This window comes from Carassius carassius, chromosome 9 (assembly GCF_963082965.1).
Source record: "Carassius carassius chromosome 9, fCarCar2.1, whole genome shotgun sequence".
Taxonomy (NCBI): Eukaryota; Metazoa; Chordata; class Actinopteri; order Cypriniformes; family Cyprinidae; genus Carassius; species Carassius carassius.
In genome coordinates, this window is record NC_081763.1 from 22,581,262 (window position 1) to 22,601,874 (window position 20,613).

Sequence of the window (20,613 nt, forward strand, 5' to 3'; positions counted from 1 at the left end):
TTCGTAACCCTCCAAATGAAGACAATCATTGAAAAGTCAAGCTTGGTGCATTGAGACAGTTGTTGGCACAGCAGGAGTTTAATATTTTCCTGTGAAAACATTGATCAGGCGTGCTCTTCAAAAAGAACTTGATTTCTATGATTAAATTAGACAACAAAGTCTGACAAGCAACACTAGGAAATTGAAACTTCAAATGATCTCAAACTGAAGTAGTTACGGTTGCTAAATGAGTCTCTGCATGGGTGTGCGTGGGAACGGCTTGATATGCATTGTTGAAAAATCTTCACATTTCCCACTTGCTCTGGCCAGATGTGCAATTCAAGAAGAACAATGTTGTTGCTACGGTAACCACATTCCACAGCCATTTAATACCAAAGGTCAATACCATTCTGATAATATAATCTGACACTGGAAGTATTGCTCTAGTGAGCAGTCTATTGAAAGAATAAATAACCTGAAAGGAAGCCACATAGTATCAAATAAACTTCATTTCAAATAATATTTATAGCGAAATTTATAAATAATTAATGTCATTCAAAAATAAATTAGATCATTCATGCTAATATAAGTGCTTATGTGCCTGCATGTCTCAGCCTGACAAAAAATGAGTAATAAGACAGACATCTTTAATGGCCTTCAAGTCTTTTTAGTCTTTTTTTATGCTTCCTCTTAAAGATGGTGGAGCACTCAAAGAAGCCAGGTCCAGGTGGGTGAATGCAGTCCGACTGGAAGAAAAGCCATCAGTGGTAATGTAGGTTTAAAGTCTGAAATGAAGCAGAGGTCCTAGGCTTTGACCCAGCTCACAGGAACCCAGAAGGTCTCCCGCTCCAGTCTCTCCAGGATGCTACGTAGTTCTGCGCAGGCACTGGCAGTGTCCTCCTTAATCAGGACCTGATCCACAAGGTGACCGTACTGTTGATCTATCTGCTGTGCCGACAGACGCATTTCCTGCAGGTCCTCTTCCTGATAGATGAGGAGATGAGAGAATGTAGTGCATGAATATTTATAGTGAGAATGAAATGAAAGAGATATCAGTTAATGTGTGCAAAAATATACAGTAATCAAGCTAGCAATACTTTGTCTGTAGATTCTACGAGTTCACGATCAATTTTGCAAGTGAGACAAACCTTAAGATGATTTTTTAAGCCAGACAGACTCTGCAATTTTATTCCAATTATTATTAAATGACAAAATTTTGAGGCTGATTTTTTCAGAGGCTGAAAGAATTGTCGTTGATCAGTGCCACAGGGTTTCCCGAGAGCCGACTGATGTAAACCTGTGATCAGACTCACTGTTATTCGTCCATGTTCTCCTCCTCCTGGTGATGTAGCAGCACTGCGGCGTCTGCGACTCTCTGGGATTCTTGGCTTTACGAAAATGACGTAAGGCTTAAATTCAGCTGTCCGTAGGGCCTTCAGAGCCTGTAGCAGGACAAACAACAGAACCAGTAATGTGGAGGGATAAATGAAAATATCTATCTACACTACTGTTCAAAATCTGGGGTAAGAAATAAATTATCTTATTTAGCATCGACATATTAAATTAATGATCAAAAGTCATAGTAAGGACATTTATAATATAAATAATGTAATAATAATGTAATGTAATAATGTAAATTCTATTTTAAAAATTTAAATGCTGTTGTTTTGAACTTTCTATTCATCAAAGAATCCTAAAAAACTATCTCAGTTTCCACAAAAAAAAAGCAAAACATAGTTATCAATATTCTCAACAATGATAATAAGAAATGCTTCTTGAGCACCAATTCAGCATATTAACATGATCTGTCTATCATTCTGTCTGACTCTTTCATAACCTTTTCTTTATTATGAGGTTTGGCATTAAAACATTTAAAAATATAATCTATATGGTTTACCAAAAGAGTTTCTCAAATAGTGTACGTTAGTGTAAGTTTAGTTTTAACCCAGTTGCAATTAACTTTAGAAGACCATGTACAGAATTATATAATAAATAAATGATGCCTGTATGCCCTGATAAACCAAACTTTAAATTTAGTTTAAGCCAGTAGCAGTAAAATCTCACATTAAAAATGTATTAGAGTGACCAATGACCAGAACAGGGATTCTTGCCATTGGGGGTAAAGAACTGCATGTGGTCTTGCACAACTAATATTCTTGTTGTAATAGGCAAGTAGCTCCACCTGAAGGTGAAACTTTTCAGTACATATCAGCATTGGAAAACGACTTCCTTTTGGCTATTTATTGTAAGCATGCATGAAAATTGCAAATAAAACCAAAACAAAAAGTACAAATGTACAACACATGCTTTTGTGCATAATTTAAAAGAATATTTAGCGGTTTTTATTTAAATTATAAATGATAGTGTTTACAGTAATTCTTGAATCAACACCCAGGGCAAAATCTGCAGTAATTTACCTCAGGCTGTACATCTACTAGACACATTTTGTTCTTGGCTTGAACGGAGCGGATGGCCTCTATACTGGTCCCATACAGATTCTCCTTATACTCACCATACTCTATAAATCTACACACAGACAATTCAAGTCAGGGTATGGCAACTAGACAATATATTGGATAGGTCAAACTTGTATAGAAGCAGTACAAAAGGACCACACCACAGTGAGACTCACTTGTTATTCTGTGCATCTGCGTCAAATGCCTGCTTAGTCACAAAGTGGTACTCCACTCCCTCCTTCTCATGGCTCTTTTTGGGCCGCGTGGTGTCTGTGATGGAGAACAGATAGCCAAAAAAGTCATGTGGTTTGAAGGGACAGTTGAAAAATGAGGCTGGGATTTATTCACCCTCACACACTACCAAACCTTGTATGAATTATATGTGTGAAACACAAAAAGCAGAAATTGTAAAATTACTTAAAAATAAAAGACAGTTGGTGCGTATATATATATATATATATATATATATATATATATATATATATATATATATACACACACACACACACACACACATATATATAATGGTCATATTGTGTGTGTTGGGAAGAACATGTAGTTGAGTAAACATTACAATTTTTGGTGACTTCAAAGTTCACAGATCATTTCAATCGACTGAACCATTGGAAAGTTTCAATGTTTGACCTTTGTGTGTGTGCAATTCAGCTAGTGTATTTATCAGAAAGCTTTTTTTATCTTGCTTAGAAAATGAGGCAAGACCTACGGGGCACAGCCACAGCGTAGTGATGAGGATTTTCTGCTATCACTTTTTGCTTCAGCTCATTGATACGTGCTCCCAGAGAACCTGTGTAAAGATAGACAGCAAGTTAAAAATATTGCATATAAAGTAACTTATTTACTTAAAGTGCAGTGTACAAGAAAATAAAAAATGTATGCTTAAGCTGAACCATTATTGCCATTAGAGGTCAGTGTATCATCATAATGTGGGATACAACGAACCGGATTGGCAAACATTTTAGATCTGGTAGTTGTTTATGGAAGGTATTGTGCATTTCAGGTTTTGTTTTTAATAATATATATTCTTAGCACTTTAATGGTAATACAAGGTTTGTTAATTAGGTACTACTTGCTAATATTGTGTAGACTTAGACAACCACTGTGCCTTCAGTTTCTATATTTAGACTGTTTCTTTTCCATTATTCTATATCTCTTTTAATCAGTTGGGTGTTTGTTGCAACAAAATTAATTTTTTATACCACATCTTACCAATGAGAACTACTAATCGTGGTCTCTCATTGGGCTTCTGCTGGTAACGTGTCACTTCTTCATAGGTCAGGAATTCTGAGTCATTCTGGTCAGAAACATTGGCCTCTCCTGAAGAACCTCGATGGTCCTTCCGACTTAGACGGAAGCTTCTCCTTAAACCAGCTAAAACAGAGCAAAGAAATTCAATATTTATTACACAACGGGGGAGGGGGGGGGGGGGGGGGTGTTTGGGGGATTACAAGCTTAATAGTTGTGTTTATGTATTTTCACTACCATTGACAAGTTTTGGGTCAGTAATGTTTTTTTTTAATTATTTTAAGTGTCTTAATCTTAACCAAAGCTGCATTTATTATATTGTGAAATGTTTTTGATTTGAAATATTTTCTAAAATATAATTTACTCCATGATGATAAAGCTGAATGTTCAGCAGTCATTGCTCGAGTCTTCAGTGTCACATGTTCCTTCAGAAATCAGTCTAATATGCTGATTTGCTCATTAATTTATTATTATCAATGTTAAAAACAACTGCTGCTTTTTTTTTCCAATTGATTCTTCAGTGAACATAATTATTTTATTTTTTTTAAATACATATTTTCTAACATTATAAATGTCTCTATTGTCACTTTCAATTGTAATGCATTCTTTGTAAATTAAAGTATTTTTCTCTAAAAATATAAATAAATCAAATTTTATTGACCCCAAACATCTGAATGGTAGTGTATATTTATTTTATTTGTAGAAGTTACATTTGATTTCTTCTCTAACACTATTCAACCTCATGCAGTGCATTTAATCATGTTATGAGATAATTACGTGAAACAGAAAGTGCAACCATAATAAAAATGAAGTGTTGAAATTCTTCAATTTTTACACTCTTTAAACTCTTAAGCAGTTTTATTTTATATAGTCGTGATAAACACATCACCATAACCTAACCAGTAACCATGAAAATTCTGCTCCTTGGATAACTTTCAACTCCAGTAGCGTAACTCTAATCTTCACCTCAGTCAGTATTGTTATGAGAAGTGATGTAAACTGTGTTATTTTTCAGGACATGGAGGTTAATGGTGGCAGCTGTGTGGGAAGATCGAGGACTGTACCTGAGTAAAAGTCCCAGGAAAACACCTGGCCACAGGAGGGAGCCACTGCATTACACTTCGAAGAGACTACAGTGCGCATTAGACCACCTCACACTTGTGCATAAGCCACACTCTGCCCTCAACAACTGACCCCAAATCAGATTTGCAGTTCATACATTCACTCCTGAGGTCATTTACAACTGACCATGAAATATTCATTCCTGCATCAGCATTACCCCAAAAGTTGGCCAGCATGGAATCTGCACGTTTTATCACAATTCCTGCATCTGGAGCATGCAATGAATTTTAATATATATATATATATATATATATATATATATATATATATATATATATATATATATATATATATATATAATTTCAGATATTCAATTCTGCCAATTTTGACTCCATGCTGTCAGTAAGTCTGACTTCTAGTCATCTTTGTCATTTCCTACTATTATCATCACTACCAGATTATTGCAATGATTCTAGGTCAGTGGCTAAGGCTGAGGGTTGCCATCACTCACATTAGCTATCACACACTTGACTCAGTGAGTGAGTGCACAGCCAATCGTGCAGGGTGGAATGTGCAGAGTGTCCAATAGAAGGGCAGCAGCCTGACAGTGGCTCTGGGGTTAGTGGGGTTTTTAGGGATGGAGGACTAAATAAAGCAGAAGGCAGCATAGGATCACATTCACACAGAGACTGGACAAGGGAAAGTGCTACCTGCCTGGTGACTAAGGTAAGGTAAATTATTCTTACCCAATTTCAATGTGAACTATAATTTGATCACATTTAAACAACAGAAAGAAATGTGACACTAAGAACAAATTACTCACACTTATTGTGTATTCGCACATGCTGTCTCCGTTGTTGGTCAATATACAAAGGGGACAGCATGTGTTCAAACGTTTGGGCTTTTGGTGAGATTTGTTTTAATGTTTTTGAAAGAAGTGTCTTATATCCAACAAGGCTTCATTATTATTATTATTATATACAGTAATATTGTGAAATATTATTATAATTTAAAATGTAATTTATTCCTGAGTTGTCTTCATTGTCACCTGATCCTTCAGAAATCATTCTAATATGCTGATTTGCTGCTCAATAAACATGTCTTATAACAATTCCTAATGCTGAATACAGTTTTGCTGCTTGATATTATTTAAAATAAAAATGGTTTGATAAAAATATAAATGCCTTTACTGTTACCTTTTGTCGATTTAATGCATCCTTGATAAATACAATTAAATATAAAAAATACATTTCTTTCAACAACTAGAACAAAACAATCTAGTTCTAATAAAATTGGGATTTCCATGGGCAGAAATAGCACAATATTAATTATGGCAAGCAAATAGCAAGAGATTAAGGCACAATCTATAATAAGCCTAATGTAGATTTAAAAAGGAGGCATAACTTAAATAATCACTGCACATGCTATCTCAGTGTGATTATCATTTAGAAAAAAAAGTGGTTAGTGAACAAAGGAGTTTATGTGCTGAAAATCTGCTTCAGTGTTTCAAATATCATATTCGTGCGAGCCACAGAAAGTCACAGTATCTAAAACTCTTCACAGATCATAATGAAAGAGACATCTGGTGAAGATAAGTGAAGATATGAAGATGAAAAGCTGTCAGCTTGTTGGTTGTCCCTCCTGACACAGATTTCTGCAGCTGCTACATTGTGAAAATACTGTGATAGCCTGAGAATGAAATATCTAACACTATATGAACTGAAAAATCACTTCCTTTTCTTCACTCTTTTAACAGCTCCTCAAATTAGCACTTATTAACTAATGAGACTTTAAACAGAGCTATACTGTATGTGAGCAAGAATTCATCAAGTGCAAAACAGTGATTACGGACTAATAGCTAAAAAAAAAAGTATTTATATTTATATATCAATTATATTATTTTGAATTAATTTATATAATTTAATTTATAATTATTTTAATGCATAATTAAAATAAATGTATACTTATAATAAAAAAATATATATATAATTTATAATTTAATAATGTATTTTATTATCCGAAAGACAATGATCAGAATTATAAAATGCTTTATGAAAATTAATGACAGAAAAGTGTGAAAAACGTGTGAAAATGATCATAGATCTGTTGGTAATTCTGCACTTTTTCTCCACAATTGTGTACTTATTCACATCATATACATCCAGTTTCCTCAAAATGGTACAATAACTGCATTTATTTCACTTATAATACTACCAGTCAAAAGTGTGGAATAATTAAGATTAAAAAAAATTTTGAAAGATGAGTTATATGTTCACCAAGGCTGGATTTATTTGATTAAAACATTACCATTAAAAACTGTACCATTGTGAAAATTATCACAATCTAAAATAACTGTTTTCTCATTTAATACATTTTAAAATCTAATTTATTCCTGTGATGTCAAAGCTGTCTTTACTTCAGTCTTCAATGTCACATGTACCCCCCGCCCAAATCCTTTATTAATAAAAACATTCAACAGAACAGCATTTCTTTTTCAAATAGAAATCTTTTTTATGTCCTAACTGTCATTTTTGATTGATTTAATGCATTCTTTCTGAATTAAAGGAGCTGGAGTGAAGTGATTTCTGAGGGGAGATTGCTGTCGTTCTGCTCCACTCACATACTCTTTCTAATACTATGTTAAATCAAAAGTGTGAACAAAAAATAGCAACCAGGTTCCACTCTCTCTTCCAAAGGCATCAGTGCACCACTGCAAATTGGTTTCTTCACCATGAAAGATTTTGACTGACCTAAAATTCCCTTTATATTGCCAAATACCAACACTAAACCCCTCAATCTGGCCTCCCCTCATCAAGGGCTCGGCCATAGCTCTTGGCAGAGAGGCAGGCAGTAATAGAAGCTCACTCAGGCAGTTTAGTACATTTAGCAGGTGCTGGGTACAGGAGTGGGCATGCAGTTTCTCACCTATGTACTGTCCATTGAAATAGCCCTCACAGTCACAGTCTTCTGTAGGGAGGCAAGCAGGGAGAGAGGGGTGAGCAGAGGAGACCAGGAGAGAGGAAGGAGGGCTGCAGAACTACAGTTACCCAAGCAGGTTCAACAGTTAGGCATGCAGGCAGGAGGCAAGTATTTCAGTAGTCTGTGGTGGGCGTGGCCAACCCAGGGGTTTGTTATTTGCCAGGATGAAGATATTGGTGTGATAGTGTATAAATGTTATGATTCACTTGTGTGGTTAAGTGGGACTCAGAGGAAACAATGATTGTTTATAACCTACAGTAAATGGAAAACAGGCCCTTAGATAGATAAAGATGAGAAAAGGTGATACTGATTAATTTAATTAAGTATTACTGAGTGCACCTTTAAAAAGGATTGAAGAGGAAAAGTGACGTGATGAGGTCTCAGAACATTAGTTAATAGTGTATTAAGGGAAAACTTGATAAAGGAAAAGAAGGAAAGGGAGTGAAGTGATAATCTCAGAAATAAAAGGTCAAGACCTCTAAAGTGGGACGGACCAAGGACAACATTAAGGGAAGATACAGACGTATGATTTTTATAAAACTAGCTACTTGTCATACTAGGTTAATTTAATGGGGCTATACATTTTGTGTGATTTGTTCCTCTAATGCTTTAAAAAAAGTAATGGACCATCAAAATATACCTTATTCCTGGAAAGTGCCATGCATCAAAGCCTCTCTCTCATTGAACATGTGTGTGTGTGTGTGTGTGTGTGTGTGTGTGTGTGTGTGTGTGTGTGTGTGTGTGTGTTTGTGTGTGTGTGTGTGTGTGTGTGTGTGTGTGTGTGTGTGTGTGTGTGTGTGTGTGTGTGTGTGTGTGTGTGTGTGTGTGTACAGTAGAACAACAGTTGTCTCTGTCCAGGTATTAATAGATTAGGTGAAACGCTGGCCTAATTTCATAATCGCTGTGGAACCAATACAAGTGTGTTGTATATTTGAGGGTGAATGTGTGAACTCAGACCTAGAAGACCCACCTTTGTCACATCCTTGGTCATCTGGTGTCAGCAGTAATAAGAAAAGGAAAATATATCATGACAAAAGAAGCCAAAACTGCAGACTTCATTTACTCTGAATTGGAAAAGATTCTACACTGGCCCTGAAGTTTATTCATTTATAAATAGAGAGTTTCATAAATTCCATCATTCCCACATCTTGCATGTCAAAGTGTGTCCAGCAGTGAAGAACCACACACTGATGGAGTAATAAAGGAAGAAGCAGAAGAGGAACAGATATTAGGAGAGTCTGTGAGAGACAGCAAGTGAGAAGGGTGCATTATGCATTTTACTAAACTGTAGATGTGTCTGTTCTCTAATCAGATTTAGATTAGTGAGAAATGAAGCACTTGGTTGGAGCTCAGTAATCACCTGGCGACTTCACACAACACACACATCAGCAAATTATGCCTCCCGTTAGTCAGCACTGATTAATACCTGAAGGGGTTTTCTGTAAGGAAGGAAGAATTGCTGAAATACTCACAGACAGCTTTTTTTGGAGACTTTGAGCTTTGAAGCGTGCCCATTTTTATTCTGTAGGCTAAACGCCTGAGGGGAAAAACCATATGGAGAGAACTTCAAAGAGTGGAAAAACATCAAATCCCTTGACAATAATGTTTTGTACTATTCTGACTGGATATTCCTGTCTCTGGAGCCATCAAATATACTATTAAGCGAGATAAAAAAAAATACAAAAAAATTCAATGGTGAGAAAAAATGCTCCCATTCTTAGCATGAGAGTATCTAGATTCATCCCACTGAGATGAAAAGAGGGGACAAAAGGGCAGGCTGGCTTATCGATGTCTAATAAAAACCACAGGGATTGATTTAGCCTAAAGAAAACCACAGCTTTCAGAGACTGTTTGTAATTTGCAGATATAAAAATGCTAACAATGGTACAGCAGCCGCACTGTTAGTGTAAACCTGATTCACAAAATACTTAATAGTGCTGTTATTTAGAAACATAAAACTGCCTTTTTACACATTAAAGCTTATTCTGTGGTCATGCTGCAGTTGTTTTTAAGAATTCTAGGTTATATTGTTTAAAAAAAAAAAAAAAAAAAGTTAGCTGATAAAATAATCAAAGAAGTCTGCTTTATTGTATTGAATGTGGACTTCAGTAAAAAAATTTTTAAAAAATTAAAAAAAGAAGAAAACTATACATGCAGATGCTAAAATTAAATGCCACTTAAGTGTATTTAACGATATGTTTAAGTGCACATTGTAATCATGTCAAATTAAAAGTTATAATTTAAAGAATATTTTGGTTTTAATCATCTTTTGTTTTTAAAGGAGTGCACATTTTGATGTGTTGACCAACATACAGTACAGTACTTGATTATAATTTTTGCTGTAGTGTTTTATTCGATATTACATTTAAAGTTAATACAATTCAGATGTACTTAATTCAATTACCGGGGGTGGGGGGCATTGAAGAAGGCCCCTGTAAATGTCTGGGCCCTATGCACTCACCCTTTTCCCTGCACTAATGACTCCCCTGCTGTTCAGTCAATGTTAAATGGCACAAGTAGCTAAATTTGTTTGTTTATTGATTGATTTGTGTGATTGATTAACTGGACAGGGCTACTAAAATCTTTCTTAATTTCCTGCAAACTAAACAGCTTTAAGAGAGTAGGGTGTGAGTTTTATGGAAGATTTGTATCACCTCTCCTGAAAATGTTTGGATGGGACGAGTCCTGCACGCAGGTTGCAGTCTCCCACTCTCTTGGCCTGCCACCATGTCTGATCATGCTGACTGACCACCTGCAGGATGTCTCCTCGTTTAAACGGAAGCCCTGCCTCCTGACACGGCGTGGCTTTGTCCTCCAGTGGAGTGTAATCAAACAGTGCTCTCATGTAGACCTGAAGAAAACACATGGTATGAACAAGATGCAAACACAGTGAACAAGAGAAAAAACTCGAGAGATGCTGAGCTGATTACTGATAAATTACTAAGTTTTATGCCATTTTATAGTCAATTACCTTGCTCTCTTTCAGCTTGTCCTCCTCTTTGATTGCTGGGATGATCTTTAATGTGATAGAGCCTTGAGATTGAGACTAAGACAAAAAAAAATTTAATTACTTCTCTTATTATGACGATAAACAGGAATGATTATGGTTTGATTTTATTAGGACTGTCAATTGATTGATCTTTTTTTAAACAATGAATTGAGCTGTTCACAATTAATCAACATTTGGTGAAAAAAAAGTGAAATAATATTATTATTATATTATATTACATAAGATAATTCTAATAAAATGATAGCAAATGCATTAAACAGGCAAAGGACTGAGACTTTTTTATATATAAGTATATTATTTTATGTTCTACAGAAAATCAACAATCATACGAGAGGACAAGAACAAAAGCTGAACGACATGAGTGTGAGTAAATGATGACACGATTTGCATTTTTGTGTGAATAAAATGCTTTGATAGGAAAACTCCTTAACAAGGAACTTAAGAAGCAAGAGTTGTTAATTCTGTGTTTATGTGGGTAGTTTTTATTTATTTATTTTTTTAAGTGAATTATACCAAGTGAATGTGTAGGAGGTCTAGGAGAATAGTATTACCAGTAGTTGACTGATCTCATCTGGTCTCTTGTGCATTACAGAGCTGCCGTTGACCTCTCTCAGTTCATCACCGACATGGACCAGACCTGCGGATAGAGGAGGACTACCTGATTTACAGATTCACAACCACATGTTCAAGCTATACCTGCTGTGTTTGATCCACAATACACTTTATAGGCATAGTTCAATGTATTTTTAATGACCAAAAAGATCAGTAAAACCACACACACACACACACACACACACACTATATTCCCATGGCAACAGCTGTGGTCAGGTGGTTAGTGAGTCTGTTTGATTCCCTTGATTGAGTCTCTGGAGACTCTCTTTGACCACACAGATGGGCCATGTGTCACTGCAGCAGACATGCAGCCTAGTGCTCATCACAGAGGTAAAAATAATCATATCTAGCACACTCAATAGAGGTGCAGGGATATTCATACACTTCAATGGGTTTAGAGATGAATAGAACCTTTGAAGACTGCACTGGTTTTCCACTGGTATACTCAATGGTAATTAAAAAAGATTTTCAGGTGTACTGTATATTTGGAGCATGGAGTAAACCGAGACCGCAAGATTGAAGACAAATTCTTTGAAGTGTCACTCACCACTCCTGTCTGCAGCCCCTCCTTTCATGATCCGAGCCACAATCACGGCCCCTGTGGAATCATCCCGCCGAATAGTGGCACCCTGAGAGACAGAGAGAGAGACAAACAGACAGTTCAACAACCTATACATTTATGCTGGATCAAAATTTGTCTGATGGATCAAAATGCTGATGGACCAAACTGTCGTGTATACTGAACTTTTATTTAAATGTAACTTGAAAACTGAAAACCTAACAATAAAATCTATTCAAAATATTATCAAATACTATAATAATATATAAATAATACTAAAATAACAGTACATGTGTCCTAATATTTTGGGAGTCACTGTATTTGTTCAACTGGCATTGTTTATTTCTCTTACCAGCGGCTCTTTGTTTTTGACTAGGCGAACAATCTTGACAGACTCCTCATCTAGCTCATCCTCAAAGTCATCGGGGAGAGGAGGCAGCACTGGGTCAAAGTTCTTCTGCGCCACCGTGTCATGAACGGACAAAACCGCCTACCAATGCAGGATGGACAGGAGCTAGATTGATCTAGATATCTAGATTGTGTTTTTGACTAACAGTTATCATGAAAGTGTTGTTTGTACCTTGAGGTGTGGTGATGTCAGCAAATGTAGAAGCTCTTTTTCCTCAGAACTCATTGGTCCACTTTGCAACTCTTCTGCCACCTACCAATCAGAGATAGACAAAAGTCAAAGCATTTAACAAGATACCAAGCAGCTGACTTTAAAAAATAGGCTTATAATTTTATCAAATAAAACAAGTCAAATATTATGAATCTTTACAATTATATACACTACAGGTCAAAACTTTGGAATAATTATAGCATTTTTTAAATCTTATGCACACCAAGGCTGGATTTATTTGACCAAATAAATAAATAAACAAACAGAAATATTGTGAAACATTACTACAATTTACTTAAAACTGTTTTCTGCTTTAAATAATTTTATAATGTAATTATTTCCTTTGATGGCAAAAATTAATGTTCAGCAGCTACTCCAGTCTTCAGGTTCACATAATCCTTCAGAAATTATTCTAATAACAGGAATATATTATATAAAAAATCTATTCAAATAGAAAACAACTATTTTAAATTTGATTAATATTTCAAAATAATATGACAACTATTTTAAAATTTTGATCAAATAATTGCAGCCTTGGTGAGCATAATTGGCTCTTTTGAATAACATAAAAAAAATAATTATTCTGAACTTTTTACTTTTATTTCACATTATAATATTATATAAATGTTATTTACGTTTGAAAATGTGGTAAAAAAATGATATTGTTATTTCTTAAATAAATTATTATTATTATTTTAGATTATATATATTTTTTTATATAAAATACAAAATAAATTATGGACATTTTTAGCAATTTTTCACCGGAGCATGGCTAAATCAGAGGCACACATTCTTATATGATTTAATTTTTTTTTTTTTTCTTCAGTGAAGTGTAAGTTCTACTTTTCCTCATTCACCACCCCCCCCCCCCCGCCCCCCCCCCCCCAACCGGATACCATTAAACTCTGATCTCATATATTATTGTAAAAGACGCATTAATCTAGCCTGTGGCGATGTGATATGACAGACTGCAGCACTTACATCCTCTGCCAGAGTGGAGGCGCTGTGGAGAACAGGGGTGGGGCTCTGCCTTTCATACTGACGCAACTTCTCATGGATCTAGCAAAGACACGTACACTGCATATGTTTACAGAAGCTGGAGATGATTGGTCTCTTACACTTTTGCTGCCATACATTTAACAATAAGCTAAGGTAAAACATGCAATCTGTAAATAATTTATAATATATGATGCTGCATATGTGAGGTGAATTCAATTCAAAACCCTGCATTAATGACACAAACACACACACCTTCATCAGATAGCTGAGACCCCTCTCACTGAAGACATCCTTGAGGAAGACCATGTCCTCTTTGTGATTGGCATCTGGACGCAGCTGTGAGGTCAGCAGGGCAAGCGTCTCATGCAACCCTACATGCGGACAGGGGATCAGTGAGTGTCAAAATTCTGATTATACATACACACAAGTGTGTTTTTTTATAGTGTGTACTTGTGCAGCACACCTTCTCCTGCAGAGAGGACTGGCATGATTTCTTTCATAGATCAGGAAGGGGTTCACCTAAAAGAGAGATCATCTTTATTACAGTACTCCAAAGTCCTCACAGTGTTTTTACATTACTTGGTTTTTGGGTTTGTTTCTTTCATCTGAACACACACTGGAGCAGTGATGATACAAGGTTGTTGAAAACAAGCACAACCTCTGAACAGCCATATTAAACAAACGTATTCATCAAGACAAGATACATTTGCAACTGCTACTGAACTGAATTGAATCAACATTAAACTAGCTTGAGCTGAATAATGCCACTATTATTTTTCTGTAGAACTGCTTATAGTTGAAAAAAGGTTGGAATATAGTTGAATTTTACAACATTAACACTGTTATTTTTCCATTTATTAATGTGAATCTGATTTGAAACAATCTGTATTGTACATGCAATATTGATAAATCTAGCTGGTAAATCTAACTAGACCAGGAGTGTAAGGATTCAGACACAAAAACATGTCACAGATGACCAAAAATAAACTCACATAGGACACAGGCCCATGATACTAGTGGCTCACTAGTTTATTTTTATTTTTATTATTATTCTACAAGATCATTCATGTCTTTTCAATGTATTTTTCATCTACTATCTATCGCTCTTGTTGGTTTCCTCATGGTTAGTAATCAGTTTAAATGCCTGCAGTAGATTGGTTCATCAATATCCCGTCACTTTCAAGCATGTGTCTTGTATTTCATATCATCTTACTGAGTGTGCTATGTGATATGATTAATGAATATTCAGCCATGATAAAGTGCTAGAATAGAGGGGAGAGAGAGAGAGAGAGAGACTGGAAGACATGAGTAATGCTGTTCTGTTGGTGCCGAGAGCAGGAACACAAAGCTCAGAGTGCTTCCTCTCTCCCTCACATACACTCTCTCAAAGAAATTCACAGATGCCATACTTTCAGAGTACCTAGTGAAACAGAAATAGCATTTCCACCAGCACTGATCCATCTAGAAATGAGGCGAGAGACATAAAGTAGAAACTTTGGTGCAGTTTCTCTTCCATGAAACATTCAACATAAGGTTGTAACATGGGGTGAGTTTTATCCACTGAACCAGTTTGACACTTTGAATAGACTGAGAGTTTACCATAAATACTGCTGATGAAGATGGACATGTTGATGGACTTGGGTTTTTTTTTTAGCACTTTTGTCAGCTTCACTGTTTTTAAATGTGCTACAGTATATAAATAAAATGTTCTTGCATGTCAAGACTGAGCAATGGACAGATGAAGAAAATGAAATTTGCTCTTTGTACATATGAACAAACTCATGCTTATTTAAGGAGCTGAAATTAAAATAAGTTACTAATCCTAATTGTGAAAATGATTGGAACATCTGTGACTGTTACATGTAGTGACACAATGTAACATCAATTGCATTTCCTGCTGTGCCTGTTGAAAAAAAAATCTAAATATACTTGAGTCCAACATTTTGCTAACAAGCCATGTGTCATTGCACCGTATTTACTCATTGTAAAAAGAAAAAAAGGTGACGATAGATAGCTGCATCCTCCTATAATACCATAAAACTGCATTAAATTCTCAGAAATATCAGAAGAGTGAAACTAATAATCCCATCGTGGCTACCACAATTTCTTTTGCTCTTAAGGATGATGTCATTCCCACTTTATGCTGTTCTCATGATGATGTAATTGTCAAAAGAGCTTAGTGGAGTCAATACACAGGGGCACATGAGGTGTGTGTGTGTGTGTGTGTGTGTGTGTGTGTGTGTGTGTGTGTGTGTGTGTGTCTGTCTGTGTGTGTGTGTGTCTCTGTGTTTCTGTGTGTTTCTGTGTGTGTCTGTGTGTCTGTGTGTCTGTGTGTCTGTGTGTCTGTGTGTCTGTGTGTGTCTGTGTGTGTCTGTGTGTGTGCGCGTGTGTGTGTGTGTGTGTGTGTGTGTGTGTGTGTGTGTGTGTGTGTGTGTGACTTAATATTGAGAAAAATGGGCTTTAGTGTTTAATGATAAATTAAATGACAAATATACAATCTTTCAGTAAAGAAATTCCAGATTTTTAAATGATTTTGGAAATTAATTTATAAAATAAGTGATTTTATTACTTTATTCCACACATTTTTACGTGGTATATTTTTTCAGGATTCTTTGATGAAAGAAAGTTGAGAAGAACATAATTTATTTAAAATAGAGATTCTTAATGTCTTTACTGTAACTTCTGAACTATTTAATATGTCCTTGTTGAATAAAAGTATTAAGTTATGTTTTTTTAATTACCCCAAACTTTTAAAAGGGTATATATACATTATTTATATATGTGTATACATATATGTTACACAGTACTGCTGCATTTTATCAAGAATAATCTTCTAGAAAACCAGTGTAATGTTAAGGTTGCATGCCTTGTTCATAAACCTAAAAAGACAAATATGAGCTTTGACATAAAAGCATAAACACGTCATCATGTGTGCTATTTCTGTCCAGAACAGCTTAGAGCCCTTTTTGGGTTTTGGCTTGGATCTAAGAAAACCACACACACACACACACACACACATACTGAGAAAGACCTCTCTGCTACCTTATTGGCTTTGAAGGTCTGTTTAGGTCAGGCAGTCTTCAGCAGATAGTACATCTGTTTGGCCTTCCTAATTCTTGGATGTATGCTGAATTACAGAACATCAAATCCAATCTGGTTGTTAAAAACTTTAAGGTTGTATAAAAACACATTCAATGATGTTAGGTGAATGGAGCTGTCTGCCTGCCTGCCTGCCTGCTGTATGTATGGTGGATATTTACTAACTAAGTCTTTGAAGGGGACCAGAGTGAAATATAGGGGTAGCTTATGTTTCTATAAGCCATCCGCACATGGTTCATTCAACTGAATATGATTCAAGTCTTGAAAATCATTTGAAAACAGTCTAGTTTCAATACCTCTTATTCTAGACTGTAGATTCTTCTACGTTTGAGCTAGCTTTAAATGAAAACTGTGTAATTTTTGTAAAATACTTTCACCAGTCCCTGTTTTAGGTTAATTCCTCAAAAAAAAAAAAAGTGAAAGACTGGCTCTGTTGTGCCATCAAACAATTAGTCATTGTTTGAGCAGCAATTTGACAATTTAACCAATGGTCTGAGTTCAGGATGGAACTTTTTTCTCAGCAGTGGAAAACAATTGCTTGACAAGTGCAGCTTTACTTGAAACAGGAAATTTAAATTTGATATACACCATTTCAAAGTTTTGGACTGGTTTGGTGCTCAAGAATTTTTTTTCATTTTTATTCTTTGATGAATACAAAGTTTAAAAGAACAGCATTTATTTGAAATACAACTATTGTATAACATTATAGATATCTTTACTGTCTCTTTTTGTAAATTGAATTAATCCGTGCATAAAGGCATTCATTTAATTAATATTACGTTTTTTAAAGAGTTTTGAATGGTACTGTATCAGTGGGCTTGTCCTTTAAAAAAAATTTGAATTTGAAGTTTGTATGGGGTTTTATATTCTATAGAGCACAAAAGTATGTTTTGCCTGTGAGCAGTTGAAATATATATATCTGCTGAAAGTGAATTTGTTAAAATGTAGGAATAATAATCACTCGCTGCTCTTGACTGAATTACTTTGCAGTTTTAACAAGAACTAATTTATATTTATATTATAGTGATGACTATGCAAATGCTATTTTACATTTGATTATTCATTTCCTGAACCTGAATTCCTACAAACTTGAAAATACTAAACATTGTTTAATTCCTATCTTTGTTCTATTTATTTATTTTGCACAATTTCAAACAGGGCCCATGGGTACAACCTGCACTGTGGCCCCACAAACTCCAACTACGGCCCTGGTCTGTAAGTTAGCTGATGGTGCCTATGACTGATGGGCAAATAATCATAATTAATTATTTGCTTACACAGTTGAAAGCAGTTGTAGAGCTGCTTGGCATGGGATTTGGTTTCTTTAAACTGTTATACTAGTGAAGAGATTTCAGTAAGGTTAATATAAGAAATGGATAGGTTTTCCCAGACAGAGATAAAAGCATGTACAGGATTGTTAGAAGAGTTTTTATATCCCCCAAGTTTAAATTTTGATCCAGTACCGGTTAAGTGAATGTGAGGTCTGAAATAATATGACCTAGACACTTTAAGATAAAATAAAAATGATAAGATTGAATAAACTTATTAGCATCTATGCAAATCTGTTAACAAGATTTGGTAATTTTTAAGTAATTTGTTAGGTCATGATGTCATCTCCTTGTTTCAAATAACAACGTTTAATCACACTAGAGCAGATTAAAATGCTATTTATTAAAGGGAACAAACGTAACTTTGTGTTTTTAGCATTTTAAGTATTCATTAACATTTTAACGTAAAGTTCAATGCTCCCTTGGATGTTTGATCAGAACCACTGATCTATCTATAACAATGTTATGACAGCAAGTGTTTATTATTTAGGGCTTCTGAAGATAAAAGTGATGCAGATTGATGACATATTGAGAAATATTTAATATAAGTGTCAAATGGGATTTATTAATAGTAGGCTGACCATTGGGCTGAAAGGCCACTGATCACATAGAATCACCTTTTGTTACAGATTAGAAAAACAGCAAGACATTTGTAGACAATAGACATCTGTTTGAATGTTTTCCTGGACCATCTTCAAAACTTGCATTGATCTTAGAGGAATGTGTTGCCTGGAGGCTATTTTGCAAGTGCAAATTCATTAATAGTTCAACTGCCTGTTGTCATAAAGCAAACTCAAACACACAGTGTTTTGGCACAAACAACATTTTTCTAACCCTGCACCCACTTCCAAACAGATCCAGCCCATTAGAATTCAACTCGCAGTGACCTAATTCTGTTTCACTTACATTGTTGCAGGAACACATGCACCTCAGACAAAGAGTGAACAAATTGATGGACTCTTACTATCAATAATGGAGCAGATTGGCTCGTTTTCCTCAGCACTGTTGTGAAAGCATCAGTACATTCCTCTCTACTCAGATGCCTAATGTATCCTTACTCTCTCTCTCTCTCTCTCTCTCTCTCTCTCTCTCTCTCTCTCTCTCTCTCTCCATTTCAGTCTTTCTCTTCCTCTGAATCTCTCTCTTCTCCATCTGCAGTGCAGTGCTGATTTGCACATATGCCACTGATTGGCTCCGAGAGAAAATAAAGCCCCTCTAGATGAGATAATCACCAAAACACACATACAATCACACACATGACCTCATGCAGTGCATGCTGGGCCTGGCTTTGTGTTTAGCTCTGGTATAATGAAGCAAATGAAGGTAATAGAAAGGAGCAGCCTACCTCTGACTACGTCTTTCTCTCTTTTATTCTGTTTCTCTGGATCTGTCGTTCCCAGGCCTTTGCCTTACTGATACTTTCACTGTGACTCTTCCTCCAGCTGCCGCCTCTGTCTGTCGCTTCTCTTTCTGTCTCTCTGTGGTTTTCTCTCTTCCTCACACATACACATACCCCCTCCCCTTTCTGTCCTCCCTCCTCCCCTTCTCTCCTCCGTTCATCCAGTATCCCCCAGCTAGTCTCTCTCTCTCTCTGCTGCCATTGTATCAGAGACAGATGCAGGTGGGCATTGTAAGACACAGAGGGGCCGTTTTGCCTCCAGTGGGCATCTCTCACCCTCCCACCCTTGTCTTTTCTTTTTTCTCTATTTAGATTATTGTGTTCACTTGAGCAGTCAGATGGAAGACATGGAGGTAGAGAAAGAGAAAAAAGCTCTCCCCATCCCCCTCTTCTCTCTTCCATGGGCATGCAGCATATTTATATGTGTGTGTATGTGAGATTGTTGCAGTTTCTTTGTTGTGCATGTAGATGGATCAATCCACAGTCCAGAGCTCAGAGGTTAAGTGTGGTCCTGAGATGTAGGTGGATTTCATCCCTGGTGCAGTAGGGTTCAAAACATGAGACCATATAGAAAATATGGATTTTATTTTTATGTTTTTATTAAACATGGGCATGAACGGAAAGATTTAGAATCTGGTTTTAAAATAAATAAATAAATAAATATACAGATAAATAAATTAATAAATGAAAAAAAAATTAACATGATTCTTTATTGTTTATGAATCAGATAAAACTGATAAACTTATAAATGAATCAATTAAATCTGTGACATTTATCATGTTCTTATCAACTCTTTTATGCAAATACTGAATGTTTGTTTACTTTTTAATTTTTCTTTCATTCTTTGTAAAACTAAATTTTTTTTAAGTTGTCTAATTTGTGTTTAACTGATTTGTCAGTCACTGATATTATAACTTGTAATGAAAGTATTTGTATTAAAAACTGATATTTTTAATTGAAATCTTATTAAACTGTATTAAATATAAAACTTATAACTTCTAATGAAAAATGTATAAATATATGTTAATGTTTAATATATGTTAAATAAATAATGAAAAAGTCCATAAATAGAGCTCAAAGTATTTTCTGTATACTTTTCTGTAATTTCCTGTATTAAGTTTTCACTGATGTGTCACCCATATTTTACTTGCATTTTGTAGTGGTAATGTTTTGCCACAACATTATCCATTTGTGTATTTTTTTTTTTTTTTTACAGTGATTGCAATGAACAATTTTGCAATCAGTAAAA

General features: G+C 35.3%; 1 protein-coding gene and 2 long non-coding RNA genes across 7 annotated transcripts in view; 2 read left to right on the forward strand and 1 right to left on the reverse strand.

The window, feature by feature from the left end:
- LOC132149318 (MAGUK p55 subfamily member 3-like) lies at nt 1–19,449 on the reverse strand. Of its 4 annotated transcripts, XM_059558464.1 has the most exons (19): nt 19,311–19,449; nt 14,002–14,057; nt 13,791–13,909; nt 13,521–13,598; nt 12,501–12,581; nt 12,273–12,410; nt 11,909–11,990; nt 11,301–11,386; nt 10,711–10,785; nt 10,394–10,590; nt 9,212–9,276; nt 8,710–8,730; nt 7,686–7,727; nt 3,663–3,824; nt 3,160–3,240; nt 2,612–2,705; nt 2,397–2,505; nt 1,293–1,421; nt 1–963 (listed from the first exon to the last, which is right to left on the reverse strand). In XM_059558464.1, exons 2-19 carry the CDS (start codon nt 14,036–14,038, stop codon nt 784–786), a joined length of 1,776 nt encoding a protein of 591 aa, XP_059414447.1. In that variant the 5' UTR covers nt 14,039–14,057; nt 19,311–19,449; the 3' UTR covers nt 1–783. The 4 variants fall into 4 exon arrangements, 3 of the variants coding, with proteins under 3 accessions (XP_059414447.1, XP_059414448.1, XP_059414450.1); XM_059558465.1 differs by lacking the exon at nt 7,686–7,727; XR_009435015.1 differs by lacking the exon at nt 1–963 and having other exon boundaries at nt 1,307–1,421; nt 2,044–2,505.
- LOC132149322 (uncharacterized) lies at nt 5,301–12,278 on the forward strand. 2 transcript variants are annotated; one of them, XR_009435017.1, is made up of 3 exons: nt 5,301–5,491; nt 11,062–11,112; nt 11,342–12,278. It is a non-coding gene; the product is annotated as an uncharacterized LOC132149322 (long non-coding RNA). The 2 variants fall into 2 exon arrangements; XR_009435018.1 differs by lacking the exon at nt 5,301–5,491 and adding an exon at nt 8,897–8,993.
- LOC132149321 (uncharacterized) overlaps nt 13,443–20,613 on the forward strand; it is a 10,730-nt gene continuing 3,559 nt past the window's right edge. The window contains exons 1-2 of the long non-coding RNA XR_009435016.1: nt 13,443–13,691; nt 13,800–13,930. This is a non-coding gene — a long non-coding RNA (uncharacterized LOC132149321). The remainder of the gene's footprint in view (nt 13,692–13,799; nt 13,931–20,613) is intronic.

Coding starts and splice junctions, on each gene's coding strand:
- LOC132149318 (XM_059558464.1), bottom strand. CDS start 14,038: ATGAAAGAAATCATGCCAGTCCTCTCTGCAGGAGAAG. Junction 8,731..9,211: donor GTCTCCAAAAAAAGCTGTCT/GTGAGTATTTCA, acceptor TGCTGACACCAG/ATGACCAAGGATGTGACAAA. Junction 2,706..3,159: donor CTACGCTGTGGCTGTGCCCC/GTAGGTCTTGCC, acceptor TCTCCATCACAG/ACACCACGCGGCCCAAAAAG.